Here is a 13,264-nt window from a genome sequence, read left to right as displayed (position 1 = left end):
TTTTCAAAGTAAATAAGTAATTTTATTGTTAACAAAGATGAAAAGGTATGAACATTTATGGAAAGGACATATATAATTTTTACTTATAGTGAGATACAATTGACTTTGGATGAGTAGATCTATTACAGATCAGGGGTGGATTTAGGTTCATTGTCAATAAGGTTTTTATCCAGAGTTGGAAAATGATACCACGGACCATCTCCCCTAAGTCTCATAGAACTCCGGGCAATGTCTTCATAAAGCCTGATTAAAAAAGTGACAAACAAAAACATTCTATCAAACAGAATTTAAAAAAAACAAACAAAAAAAACAATGACATGATGCATATTTAAAGTATAAATAGACAATATACAGAACAAAAGCTCTTCCCACTGGTGCTAAAGGAATGATACATTTTTAATGCACTTTTTTTATTTAAACTGTTGAGTAGAAAAACATTTAATATTTACCAATGACAGCCAGTAGGTGGCAAGCTTCATATAAGAGCAACAACTTCTTCAATTCATCCTACAGCTGTTATATGAAACAGATCTGAAGAGCAGGGAGTTCAAATTGCACAGACTGCAGTGCAAGTCACTCCCTTCCCCCACTTCTAGTACAGAGGTTAGGGTATGTCTTAGACAGAATGCTTACAAGTTTACAGATATTCCTGGGTTTTTGGTTAGAAAGTCTAGCATACTTTGCAAACTACAAAGGTGTAAACCGAGTAGAGGGCAGTAACCCATGATGAAGCCTATTTTACAAGGGTACAATCAAATGGAGTGGAGCTTGACAGAAATCTAGACCTCAGTGTAACGCTCAGGTGGTTAAAGTGGCTGTAGTATATATATATATATATGCAGATCCTTGACAATCTTTACACTCTCCAAGATCTATGGATGTGGATAATATCTTCCGCATCCGATATACTTTCGGGTGTATATACAGTCATGCTGCCACTAAGGAAACTACCAATTACCTCAACGTTCCACACAGGCAATGCCAACAGCTTCTTAGAATTTGCTCAGTCCTGGAAAATTAGAGAATAATTCACAAGGGCATGACAGTGCCTTGACAGGTTTCCTACTAACAGTACTTAGTGATAAAGCTTATGACTAGCTACAGTCAGTATCAAATAAGTCAAGGTGCTGTCATGTGCTGCTGAATTTCCTGTGTTGGAATGTGAGGCACTTATTAAATATGATATACCACTGATGACCCGTTTGAATTTTTTTTTAATGTTTAGTGGTGTATCAGACATATGAACGTATGAAGCCACCCAAAGTGCTGTGTTGTTCCATTCACTATCCCTGCTGTTTCTATGGCATTCTGAAGTAATGTAGTAGTTCGTAAAGATCAGAGACAGCACTTGCAAGAACAAGTTGATCTAAATGAAAATGTTAGTATTCTAGAAAGGTAATCCTGTAGGGCATCGGTCGCCAACCTTTTCAGGACACACACACACACACAGATATACATACATACAGTGATACCATGGATAACAAATTCATTCCGGAATCACACTTAATCTTTGTTAGCCGAAACAAAACTAAAATACAGCTCACCGCAGATGCAGTTTGCTATCGCTCATCCACAAATGCATTAGTTAGCCGAGGCCGAAACTCAGCGGAAAAAAATCTTTGTTAGCCATTGTCAGGGTCACTCGTTACTGTGTGTATATATCAGGTTAAAACCAACTTGAACAGAGTTATCGGTCTACCTGAGGTGGCGTTTCTCTTCTTCTTGGTGGATTACAGCCATTGCTTTCTCATACGATTCATCAACAGGAATAAACACATTACGAGCTATCCAACGACTGATTGGGTGCTGAAAAAAATAATAAGAGATCATAATCATAACAGTAGCTTGGGTAAAAAAAAAGTCGAAGACAAGTATCAAGTAGACAAATCCAAGGATCCTTTTTTCAATTGCCAATATACATTGGCTTTTTGGAGGCACTTTTACATATGGGTAGCTCAGTATTTAAAGAAAACATGAAGGCTTCCTTCTTCTACAGTTTTATCTACTAAAGGGAAAAAAAATCTGAAAGTTGCTGCAGGGCTTTAGGAAATGTCCAGATAAAGCTGAATGTTGGGCTATTTTTACATCTATGTGTCTTCACTTTATACCTGCACTAGTTGTAATACTTCAAAGACTGAACACCACTGGTCACCACTGAAAACGTACCTGATAGTATTCCCAGAACTCAGGAACATAGCCTTCTGGAATCTCTGCTAATTCAGCTGGACCTGTTAACATAACATATAAAGATCTTTTAATTCCCATTATGATAGGATTTGCTTTCTCTAATAGATGTAATAATCTCAAAAGAAGACCTTGTATGAGCCAATTACCTTACAGATATGCATAAAAAAAGGATAGGGAGGTCTTCATTTCAATCCTGCAATGTTTCATGCAGTACCCATCTTTTTACTAAACATTACAAACATATCCTCCTCTAGAGTGTGAGGTTTCAGCCCTTAGTAATTATTATTCAAAATAATATTATCATTATTATTATTATTATTATTAATATTATTATTAAACAGGATTTATATAGCACCAACATATTACACAGCACTGTACTTTGAATAGTGGTTACAAATGACAGACAGTGACACAGCAGGGGAGGACCCTGCTCCGAAGAACTCACAATCTAGGAGGTCGGGGAAGTAACACACAATAGAAGGTTTTAGAAGACAGAAGAAGATGGGTAGGCAAGTTTGAAAAGATGTGTTTTGAGTGCTCTTTTAAATGAGGAGAAAGTACTAGCAAGCTGAATAGGATGAGGAAGACCATTCCAGAGAGTCGGGGCACCTCTAGAAAAGTCTTGGAGCCCTGCGTATGAGGAGTTTAATACCTTACATATGGGAACCTCGGGATACGTTCAGGTTTGAATACCATTGCATTGCCATTTATATTTCAGATGGAGGAACACCTTCCAATGAGATCCTCTCAGAAATCTTCTTAACACTACTGAATCTATGCAGTAGCTTCCCACAGACTTGAATGGTTCCAGTACCGTTGGCATAAGGCACTAGTCAAGTCTATGAGAAGGTATTGTACAGGCAAGCACAAAAAAAGTTTGGAAGGGAGGCTGCGGTTATCAGGGAAAGGTCCATAAGTATCTAGGTGGGGGTAGGGGCGAAGTTTAGCTTAGTGTAAGTAATATGGGGGGGGGGACTAGATATTTTTTTTTTTTTTAGTCTAAACCTCAACTTGGAAACCAAGGTCAATTTTTAAACAAGTCATGGTACTTTAGGAACCTATAACAAAAAAAAATACATTATTCTAAAAATATTAATACACAAGTTAAAAATATACAATGAAATCAACTGATACTTACCAATGAAAATATTGATGAGTAATATAACAATACCTGCAGGAACTGCACCAAGCAGTACGTAGAATTTCTATAAAAAAAAAAATGTTTACATTAGAGGACTAAATAATTGAAATATAGAAAATGAAAGCAAAAGCACCAGGATAGAAGAATACCCTGGCTCTTTAGTCCCCATGTGTCCCACAGGATCTGGTGACTCTATTTAAAGCTGACCTAAACTCAACAGTTTCACTTTACATAAGGGTAGACAACCCTTATATGTAAAGGAAAAATGTTATTTATTTTTTAAAAACAACACCCAAAAAAAAGGGGGGTGCAGCACCTTCCCCTTCAGTCTGACCGAATGGGAGCACAAAGCCTCCCGGGATACCTACGTCACACATCCTTGGAGGCTCTGGCTGCTCCTTCTGCGCATGTCTGATTTTGGGCATGCGCAGAACAGGCACTTTTTTCCACTAAGGGGAAAGAGATGACAATCTCTCTCATGCGCAGTTACAGCGGGCTACATCACCCAATCTCGCACCTGTGCAGTGTAAAATTGGGTGAAAGATGGCTGTGCCCAACAGATGAAGAGGAATTCTAGGATGACGCTGGACTGGATCGAGGGAAGGACAAGCGCCATCCAGGGATCTATGGGATTAAAGGTAAGTGTGATTTTTTTATTTTCAGTTTAGTTCCGCTTTAGGCTATTGTTTTACATGTAACTAAAACAATACATGTAACTTTTACATGTGTTGTTTTACATGTACAAAGTAACAAACATTTAGAAATATTGAAAGGATAGAATCAAATCCCCTAATGGCATACCTTAGTTCTAGGGTTAAACATTTGTGTTTCCAAGCAAAACTAGCATTACTACAACATATGGCAACACTCTGTACGTGTTAGTGCCTTTGCTGCAACTCTCAAAAAAACAATCCAAAGCATCTGTTTTACTGTGGACGGTAAAACACTGACATACATAGTACAAGCGTATTTTGTGGATTATTATGATACGTTGGCAGGATACTGAAATGATTAGAATTGCTTGGCATAAAGCATGCTCACACACTGCACTAGATCCCACATAATTTGAGGTTTAAAATAAAACATTTTCCCCATTAGGGGGATTCACTCTTTGGTATTGCTTTGAATCACTACTGTCACTGGGAATGAAAGGCAAATTAAATCCAAAATTCTGACTGATCAACAGAAAGATCTCTCTAAATGGAATGTCCCTTACATGGAAGGAAAGCCTTTCACTTGTTGAGTCCACAAGACAGGAATTGTCCAGAAAACACACCTTCACCATTTTTCCACAGCATGGCATTGTGGTGGTGCTACACAGGTGCCTTCCAAAAAAAAAATGGTGGCCGTGAAAGCGGGTTTAACCCTCCCTATTTATAAAAAATGTTTTGGCTTCTGTGCCAATTGACCTAACTGTATGTTTTTGGGAGTGCATGGAAACTCCATGCAGATCGTGTCCTGGCCAAACCTGGGATTCCAGTGCTGCAAGGCAAAGTTCTAGTGTGAACCACCATGCCACCCACATTGGGGACTTTTCTTTCGGTTACCCACACAAACACAGGGCTATTCATTGCCAGTGTATAAATACATACAAGTCTGCATGATGGACATAAACATACTTTCAGTTCAAATACATATGCTGAAATATAAAACAATAACAACATTTCCAAGATCTGAAAACTGGTAAACCAGGGCTCAAAAAAGAAATGTCTTTTCTAAACCCAGAGAAGACTTACAAAGTAGCTTTTGAATTTGTTTTCATGGTGAACTGATGGACCAATTACAAAGACTCGCTTCCCACCGCTGCTATAACGCACGGGAGCTGGAAGAAAACAGAAGCACAAAGATTTAGCACAGTGGTATTGTAATAGAACATATTTGTATTGCAAAGTCTTCACCCAGGTTAATGAAAGAGGTGAAATGAAGTGAAAATATACTTTTCAAAGAAGACCCAGCCAGGGGCATTAAAAAAGATGGAATACAACTTTTTATTAGGGACATTCCCACGTTACTGTGTGTTATATAATAATCTGTGACGAGTACAACAACATACTAAGGTTTTCAAAAACCAAAACTGACTGATCTGGTAAGATGTGTTTACAACAACATTGTGCTGGGGTGTACTGCCAGATTTACTAGGGGAAATCTTTTGTCTTTTAATCTTGTTTAGAGCACCGCCAATGAATCATGTGCGGCCGCAGGTCGGCTGGTGTGTCCAAGGACGGGCTGGTGACTCGACAGGTCGGCTGGTATATCCAGGGGCGGGCTTACACCATGACAGGTCAGCTGGTATATCCAGGGGCGGGCTTGCACCACGACAGGTCGGCTGATGTATTCACGGATGGGTTTGCGCCGCGACAGGTCGGCTGGTGAATCTGACGACCGCCTTGCGACAAGTCAAGTCGTGTATCCAAGGACCGGCTTGCGCCGCGACAGGTTAGTTGTTGTATCTGAGGACGGGCTTGCGCCTCAACAGGTCGAGTGGTGTATCCGAGGACAAGCTTGCACTGCAATAGGTTGACTGGTGTATTTGTGGACGGGCTTGCGCCACGACAGGTTGGCAGGTGTATGCGCGGATGGGTTTGCCCCGTGACAGGTCAGCTGGTATATCGATGACCCCCTTGCAACAGGTTGGTTCGTGTATCTGAGGACCGGCTTGCGTCAGGTCAGCTCGAGTATCCGAGAACCAGCTTGCGTCAGGTCGGGCAGTGTATCTGCCGCTTGCGACGGGACAGGTTGGGTGGTGTATCTGCGGACATGTTTGTCCAATTCCCTCTTTACAAACTTTGGCTTTCTGGCTGTGTCAGTACATCACTAATCATGTCTCTAGGGACAGGTTACTGATTGTATTAGTACGGTAATATTTATTTTTCACTTGTCCCATGCTTTCGGCAATCTTGCACTGTATGTATTCTATTTCTGCTATCAGTGAACATTATACTTATGTGTGGGGTGCAGCTGGTCAGGGAGATAGACTTGGGGGATACAAAGGCAGAACTTTGGGGGGTCAGGTGAAATGCATCTATTTGTGACGTCATAATGTAGCAGTATTTATTTATCAGCACAACACAGCCAGCAAGCTACCCATAGAACATGCAAGCAATGGTGGCTCCCTGTGCTCTGGCAGCACTGACAATACAAGTGTAGCATACACAGCACTGCTCCCTCTGATCCCCTCACATACTGACACAGCCATGCCCAGCACATTCATATAACCTGGACCTGACACACTGCCAATGTCAGGCTGTCCCCAGGCAAAGGTCACCGCGGACATCATTGCCTGACAGGCCGTACTCTTACCCAAGGCGGCCGATGGATTTTTCTTAGGCAGCACATTACTCCTGAGCGCCCAGCGTTGGAAAGGCTGCAGCCGGCTGGCCATAGCCACCGCCGACCGGAGGAGACTCATCCCCGCCATGTTCACTGAGGACAGGCGCAAGGGATTGTGGGTACTAGTCCCAGCTTGTCTACGAAACCAAAAGCGACACGTCAACTACTGGCAAACTTGCCCTTACTAGTTCAATTAGCAAGCAGCAAACAAATACTTGTTAATACACCCGCCAAAATAAGGTCCTACTTAGCCCTATATTATTACTATCTACAATATCTATATATCACTATCTTCCAGTAATAGAATACAGCGTGATAGGGGAACATGACAGCACTCGTGCGCCCTACGAGAGCCGTGTTCTGTCCCGTTGCATTGTGGGAGTCGTGTCCTGGGAAGATGGCGGCGTCCACAGTAAGGGCGCTGCTGACAGGTTGCAGACGGCTATGTCAGGGTACCGGCGGGCTCACTGGCAGGACTTTGGGCGGTCTGTCCGGGTAAGAGATGAAGTGTCATTTGTAGGGCTTACCTTCTAGGTCAGCTGTGCTGATTATCTATTTTCTGTGTGTCCTTGGCATGGGCTTTATAACACTAGCTAGAAAACATGCCATGGCAGGGCTGTAATGTGCGTAGGACCTCCAACAATACAAAATACAATGCTGGACTGCAGAATGACAGCACATTGGTTGCTGCAGGAAGATGGAAGTTTGCTTAGAAGCATGCTACATATATGACCCCAAAGCCATCATTACATGTGTACTTCATATCAGCAACATTGTCTGCCTGGGATCTGTTTATTATACAAAATATCTCCTAAAGTTAACATCATCAGATACTTTACTGAAGAGTCTGACAGTAGACTTATAATTATTATTAATATAATAGTTTTTTTTCATATAGCACCAACATATTAAGCAGTGCTGTACAATGTCCATAGTCCTTTTACAGTCTAAGGTCTGGATGTATAAAGTATTGTGTCATGCTGTCTATATTAAACTGGATCAGAAATATTATATATATTCATTATTATATTTATAATGTAATAAGGTGTTTGGGTGTTATTATGCTTCTTGAAAAGCTCTATGACTTGAACATAGACAATATCATTTCTGCTCATATTTGAGTTGTAAAGTGATGTAATGAAAACACCACCCTGTAATGTGTGCAGGGTATAATCTGTGTTGTGTATAAACAATCTGATCACCAGACATAAAGTACAATAGAATCCTGTTTACTAATAATTATAATAATAGCTTACAGCAGACTTTTTACCCCAGAAAATCTAAAGAACTATTTGTGAGGTATCGGGGAATCTCATATTGTATCTACAGCTCAGAATTCATTGGCACAATCTATCTGTCAGTTGAAAAGTTTCCTAATAAATTGGGGGTTAATGGAAAATGTTCTCACATTGGAGAGCAGTGTAGAAGAGACAGCTTACATTGTTGATCATTGGGAATTTGTCTCATGGGTCAAATATCAATCTGCTGCTGTTTACTGTTTAAAGCGTAGCTAAACTCAGAATTTTTACTTTACATAAAAGGGTAGGCAAGGCTTTTATTTAAAGAAAATATTTTGTTTGTGTTTTTTTTTTAATCCAACGCCCTTTAAAAAAAAAAAAAAAAAAAAGTCGCCTAGGCAATAAAGAATGAATAGGAGCGCAGAGCCTCCCGGGATACCTACATCCCGCACCCTTGGGAGGCTCTTGGCTGCTGCTTCTTATGCAGAAGGATCTCTTTCATCAATAGGGGAAAAAATTGCCAATTTTTTCCTGCACAGTGCGAGTGACTCCATAGTGCGAGATCGGGTGACGTAGGAAGAAGAAGGTGAGAAAAGAAGATGTTGGTGCTCCCTCTGCGCTGGGTTGAAGACAGATACCGGGACAACGCAGGACCCGATGAAAGAAACCTCCCGACTGATCTGTGAGATAGAAGGTAAGTATGATTTTATTGTTTTGGGTTTACTTCTGCTTTAAGAGACCCCTACCAACATCTGAGGGAACCTTGGTTGGGAAAGCCTGGTTAAGAGTAAAGCTGCGTACACACATGCAATTTTTGTCGTTGGAAAGGATCTTTCACGATCCTTCCACAAAGGACTACACGATGCATGAACGGTGCTGTACATATAGCACCGTTCTGCTCTATGGAGAGGGGAGGGGGAGAGCGACGGAGCGGCACCCTGCTGCGCTCTCTCCCCCTTCCCTTGCATTAGGATCGCTCGTCGTTCATCGTCTGTGGATCGGCCAGGACGGTCGTTCGGACGATGGACGACGCTAACTGTACACACGCCAGATTTTCGCCCGATATCTGGCCGATGCCGATTATCGGGTGAGAAAAATCTGACGTGTGTACGAAGCTTAAGGGCTGGAAATTGTTTGCTTTATAGATGTTCCAGGATTTTATTATTATTATTATTATTAAACAGGATTTATATAGCGCCAACATATTACGCAGCGCTGTACATTAAATAGGGATTGCAAATGACAGACTAATACAGACAGTGATACAGGAGGAGAGGACCCTGCCCCGAAGAGCTTACAATCTAGTAGATAATTAAGAGTAGCCCGTGTCATCTCATTAGAAACCTTCTTGAGCTGTAGCAAGAAATTCCTAAGTTTGTTAAAATGTTTCTGCAGCATACAATGCCCTGTCCAGTCTCAACTTGTGCTCCAGCCTTGATGAACGGGGACGCTCAAAACCCTTTAAATGCATTGACTGTTCTTACTGAACACAAAATGATATTCCGGGCATTATACCAGTGATGTAGCACTTCCACACCCTTCATGTACACTTACAGTTTACTTAAGCCGCCTATGAACACTTAAAGCAATGGGCCATACCCAGGAGTCCAGCACTTTTATTCCACTTCTACATTGATGTTCTTCCATTTATTGTTTTATAGTGTAATGCTGAATGTTCTGAGCCGAAGAACTTCAGAATTCAGCTGGCTGGAGCAGCGCACATCATTTCACTCATCAGCAGAACGAAGGGGCCTTGAGGAGTTCTTTGATGACCCACAGAATTGGGGGGAGAAAACGGTTAAGTCGGGTAAGTAACTAAAATACTTTTCAATTTTTCCAAACCATGTTCACTTTACATTTTATTACTTTTGTATTTGTTCTTTAAAAAGCAAAGTTAGCACACTTGCACTCTATTAGAGCTCTATGAACCATATTGCAGACCTATGATAACATGATCTGTCCTGTGTCAGGAGCTCACCTAGAACTAAATTCCAGGCACAAATGAATGCAGGTCAACTGATGATTTGATATTGATATCATTCAAAGAATATATTTTTTTATGCAAGCAGTGTATTGTTCCCAACTTGACTTGGTTTCTAAAACATGTAGAATAACAAATTTATTTTCATTTAAAATATATCTCTACGTGTGGTGGAAAAAAACATCAGGCTGATTTATGTGCATTGCAAAGATTTAGCAAATTTTGTTCCAAATTTATATCCTTTTCTGTTTTACCAAAATAGCTGTTTGTTTTACTATGTTCTTCCAGACTGATTTCTGAATGGGAGGGTTTTGTTCATATAGCAACATGAGAAAAGCCAAGGTAGACAAGCTTTAAGTAGTATAGTATGAAGGCTTACAAATATTTTTGAGTTTTATTATGGTTGTATAACCTTGTATCTTTAGTGGAGTGTAACATAATGTACTTTATTCTTATAGGCGAATTATGGACAATAAACCAGCTGAGAGGCAAAAGTAGTGAAGATTTACACAAACTTTGGTAAGTGATGTGCAATAAGCACAATTTTCTTTGGTCAACATGTCAGTATTGACAGTAAATCCGGTTCTACCCACTTTTAGGTATGTGTTACTGAAAGAGAAGAACATGTTGCTAACTTTAGAGCAGGAGTCCAAACGACAGAGAGTAGCCATGCCCAGTCCTTATCGGCTCTACAAGGTATGAAAAAGGCATGAAATGTGTATAATTTTGCTAATATATGATAATTTCTTATAATGTAGACTGCTGCAAAAGTATAAAGAAATAGTACATATGACTATCCTCATGCTGGGAGTCTGGAGAAATTTAAATGACTTTAGTGATAGCAAAGTCCTTCATTTTTCAGAGTTTTTGTTATTTGCTTTACTACTTCATCACACAAAGAAATCAGAATTGTAGATTGCTATGTCATGTTTAGGGCACACCTTGAGGAAAACTTTCAAGAGAGACAGAGCAGGAAAACATGAGATATGAAGATTTTTCATATGTAAGATTTTGCAAGTATATGCAAGATTTTTTTTCAGTGTAATCCACAAAAAGCAGAAACACAAGGCAATGGTATAGTCCACAGCATTCAAATGGCAAACTAATATTAATTTTAAAACTAATAATAAAATATTATAGGCAGCACACTTTGTAACACCAACATGAAAAGGAATAAAATGTGAGAATGAAGCAAAAAAAAAAAAAAGATCTAAAACAATAGTTCATATCCCTAAGAATCCCTACATTTAGTACTAATAATAGACTACTAACAGTACTTTGTGCTTCAATTGCTTTTCTTGGTCCCTTACAATTTAATTTGACATCCTGCTACTGAAAACTTTAAAATAGTTAAACCCAAGTATGCATTGTATTCCTTTTGAGATTTAGTTCATGATGTGTGTGTGCACAAGTGTAAACTGTTTTAAGTTAGGCCAATGTTGTACAATTGGTTTTGCTGACATTTTTTCTTTATGATGTTTTCTTGAAGGTAACAAAGTCTATGGAGCATCTTGACAAGGTAGTTAACGAAAGAGAGACTGCCCTTCGTCTCCTGCAGACTGGCCAGGAAAAGGGGCGTCCAGGAGAATGGAGGAAAGACTGCTTTGGGGAAACAACATGGTATGTGTTATTTGGAGTCAGTATAGCGTCCCTTCTTTATGTCAGAACATTGTGTTTTTGTAAGATGTATGCTAGTTGTTGTCACAGACACCATGCCTTGTTAAAAAGTAATGTAATCCTAGTACAAGAGTAGTTTGTGTGCAAATTAAGTGACAAGAGCCAGGAGATTGATTTCCCAAAATAATAATTGTGTATCCTGCCTGTATAATGACTGATTATTTTTTTTTAGAGAAATACACTCTAGCTTCTCCTTCTTTGGTTTGCCAAATATAGGAATCATTAAATCTAACCATTGATATGCTATTCTTGCAATGTGTGTTTTTGCTGTAGTAAAGTAGCAGCCAGGGGCAGAAATAAAGATTTTAGTATCTGCACCTATGCCTATCTCTTGGAGACATAGTGGCACATTTAAATAAGTGGGCTTATTTCACTCAAACAATCCACAGTACAAGAAGAAAGCTTGCCCAGTGGTTCTGTTCTCTGATTATAATCTTTTACTAATTCTATTTTGTGAAGAAAAAAGCTTATATATATATGTTTGTTAAAGAATTGTGTGTTCTGCATTTTTCAGGCACAATTTTAAGGAATGGCCAATTCCTTGGTACATAAATAAAAGACATATGCAAAAGAAGTTTTTTGCACTGCCATACGTGGATCATTATGAAAGGTAATGTAAAATAAGCAATGTGTCTTTGGGAGGTATGATTCCCTATCCTTGCAGTCTTCATCATTTTGCCCAATGATTTTAGTACAGCCAGAAAACAAATGTGTTTATATATATATATATATATATATATATATATATATATATATATATATTTTTTTTTTTCCTTTTTAATGTTGTAATGATGCCATGGTGATGAAAGGTGATAGCGACACGTGTCTCCCACTTCCATCTATATTTTTGTTTCCCTGCACCTCTTAATTCAGATATGTGTAACAGAGCAGGCAGCACATTTTGCTAGGTAGAGATTTATGTTCTCATAATGCCATACTAATTACATTTTTAAAAGGTTTAGCCACAAGTGTCCCCCACTTGCACCTACAGTTTCAGTTTCCTATGCCTTCACGTGTACCTTAAAAATTTCAAGATAATACAACCAACGGTTTAGAAGATATGAGGGTTTGAACACAGCAAGTTGTTAGGCTGCAGAATATGACAAGAAGCTTAGCGATCACACTGGGCTGCCGATGACATTACACACTGCGGATAAACGTCACAGACAGATTTTTAGATAGAATATGGACAGTGATGAGAGGGGGTCACTGTCTGTCTTGTCCCTGATCTGATATCACATGCATGATGCTATTAAAGCATCTCCACATTTTTATCATATTAAAGAGTGACTTTCATTGTTATGTAATGGAAAAATGTGCGTTTTTTTTTTTTTGTTTTTACACTTTTGTGGAGAGGACCTCTTCCCTTCGGTCTTTACCGAAATGGAAGTGAAGACTGAAGGGGAAATACGCAGCCTCCTGGGATATTTGTGTCACACTTCCCAAGAGACTCTGCACTGCTCCTTGTGTGCATGCACCTTTAGAGGATTTCCTATAATGTAAAATAAAAGTGTTCAATCTGAGGCATGCGCAGTGCAAGGCAGCGATGGACCTACAAGTGAGCATCAGAGAGAAGGTGGAAGCCGAGCCAGCATGGGCCTGCTGGGCTGATTTTGTAAAAGAATCAAGTGAAAAAAAAAGTTTTACAAAAGTTCACTTTAACTAAATATAGACACAGGAGCACATCTGAAGTTAGGCTGAATTCACACC

General features: G+C 39.6%; 2 protein-coding genes across 2 annotated transcripts in view; one reads left to right on the top strand and one right to left on the bottom strand.

Annotated features, from left to right (window-relative positions):
• On the bottom strand, positions 1 to 6,788 carry NDUFB5 (NADH:ubiquinone oxidoreductase subunit B5). The gene is made up of 6 exons (XM_072408148.1): positions 6,629 to 6,788; positions 5,065 to 5,150; positions 3,326 to 3,392; positions 2,167 to 2,228; positions 1,700 to 1,806; positions 1 to 243 (listed from the first exon to the last, which is right to left on the bottom strand). The coding sequence occupies exons 1-6, from the start codon at positions 6,744 to 6,746 to the stop codon at positions 123 to 125; spliced, it is 561 nt and encodes a 186-aa protein (XP_072264249.1). The 5' UTR covers positions 6,747 to 6,788; the 3' UTR covers positions 1 to 122.
• Positions 6,789 to 6,996: 208 nt separating this feature from the next.
• The window catches only part of MRPL47 (mitochondrial ribosomal protein L47), a 7,705-nt gene continuing 1,437 nt past the window's right edge, over positions 6,997 to 13,264 (top strand). The window contains exons 1-6 of the mRNA XM_072408147.1: positions 6,997 to 7,153; positions 9,558 to 9,703; positions 10,336 to 10,396; positions 10,477 to 10,573; positions 11,367 to 11,497; positions 12,069 to 12,164. Of these exons, the coding sequence (XP_072264248.1) occupies positions 7,056 to 7,153; positions 9,558 to 9,703; positions 10,336 to 10,396; positions 10,477 to 10,573; positions 11,367 to 11,497; positions 12,069 to 12,164 (629 nt within the window). The 5' untranslated portion in view covers positions 6,997 to 7,055. The remainder of the gene's footprint in view (positions 7,154 to 9,557; positions 9,704 to 10,335; positions 10,397 to 10,476; positions 10,574 to 11,366; positions 11,498 to 12,068; positions 12,165 to 13,264) is intronic.

Source organism: Pyxicephalus adspersus, chromosome 4 (genome assembly GCF_032062135.1).
Source record: "Pyxicephalus adspersus chromosome 4, UCB_Pads_2.0, whole genome shotgun sequence".
NCBI classification, from domain to species: Eukaryota; Metazoa; Chordata; class Amphibia; order Anura; family Pyxicephalidae; genus Pyxicephalus; species Pyxicephalus adspersus.
This window is presented reverse-complemented; position numbering and strand designations above follow the sequence as displayed.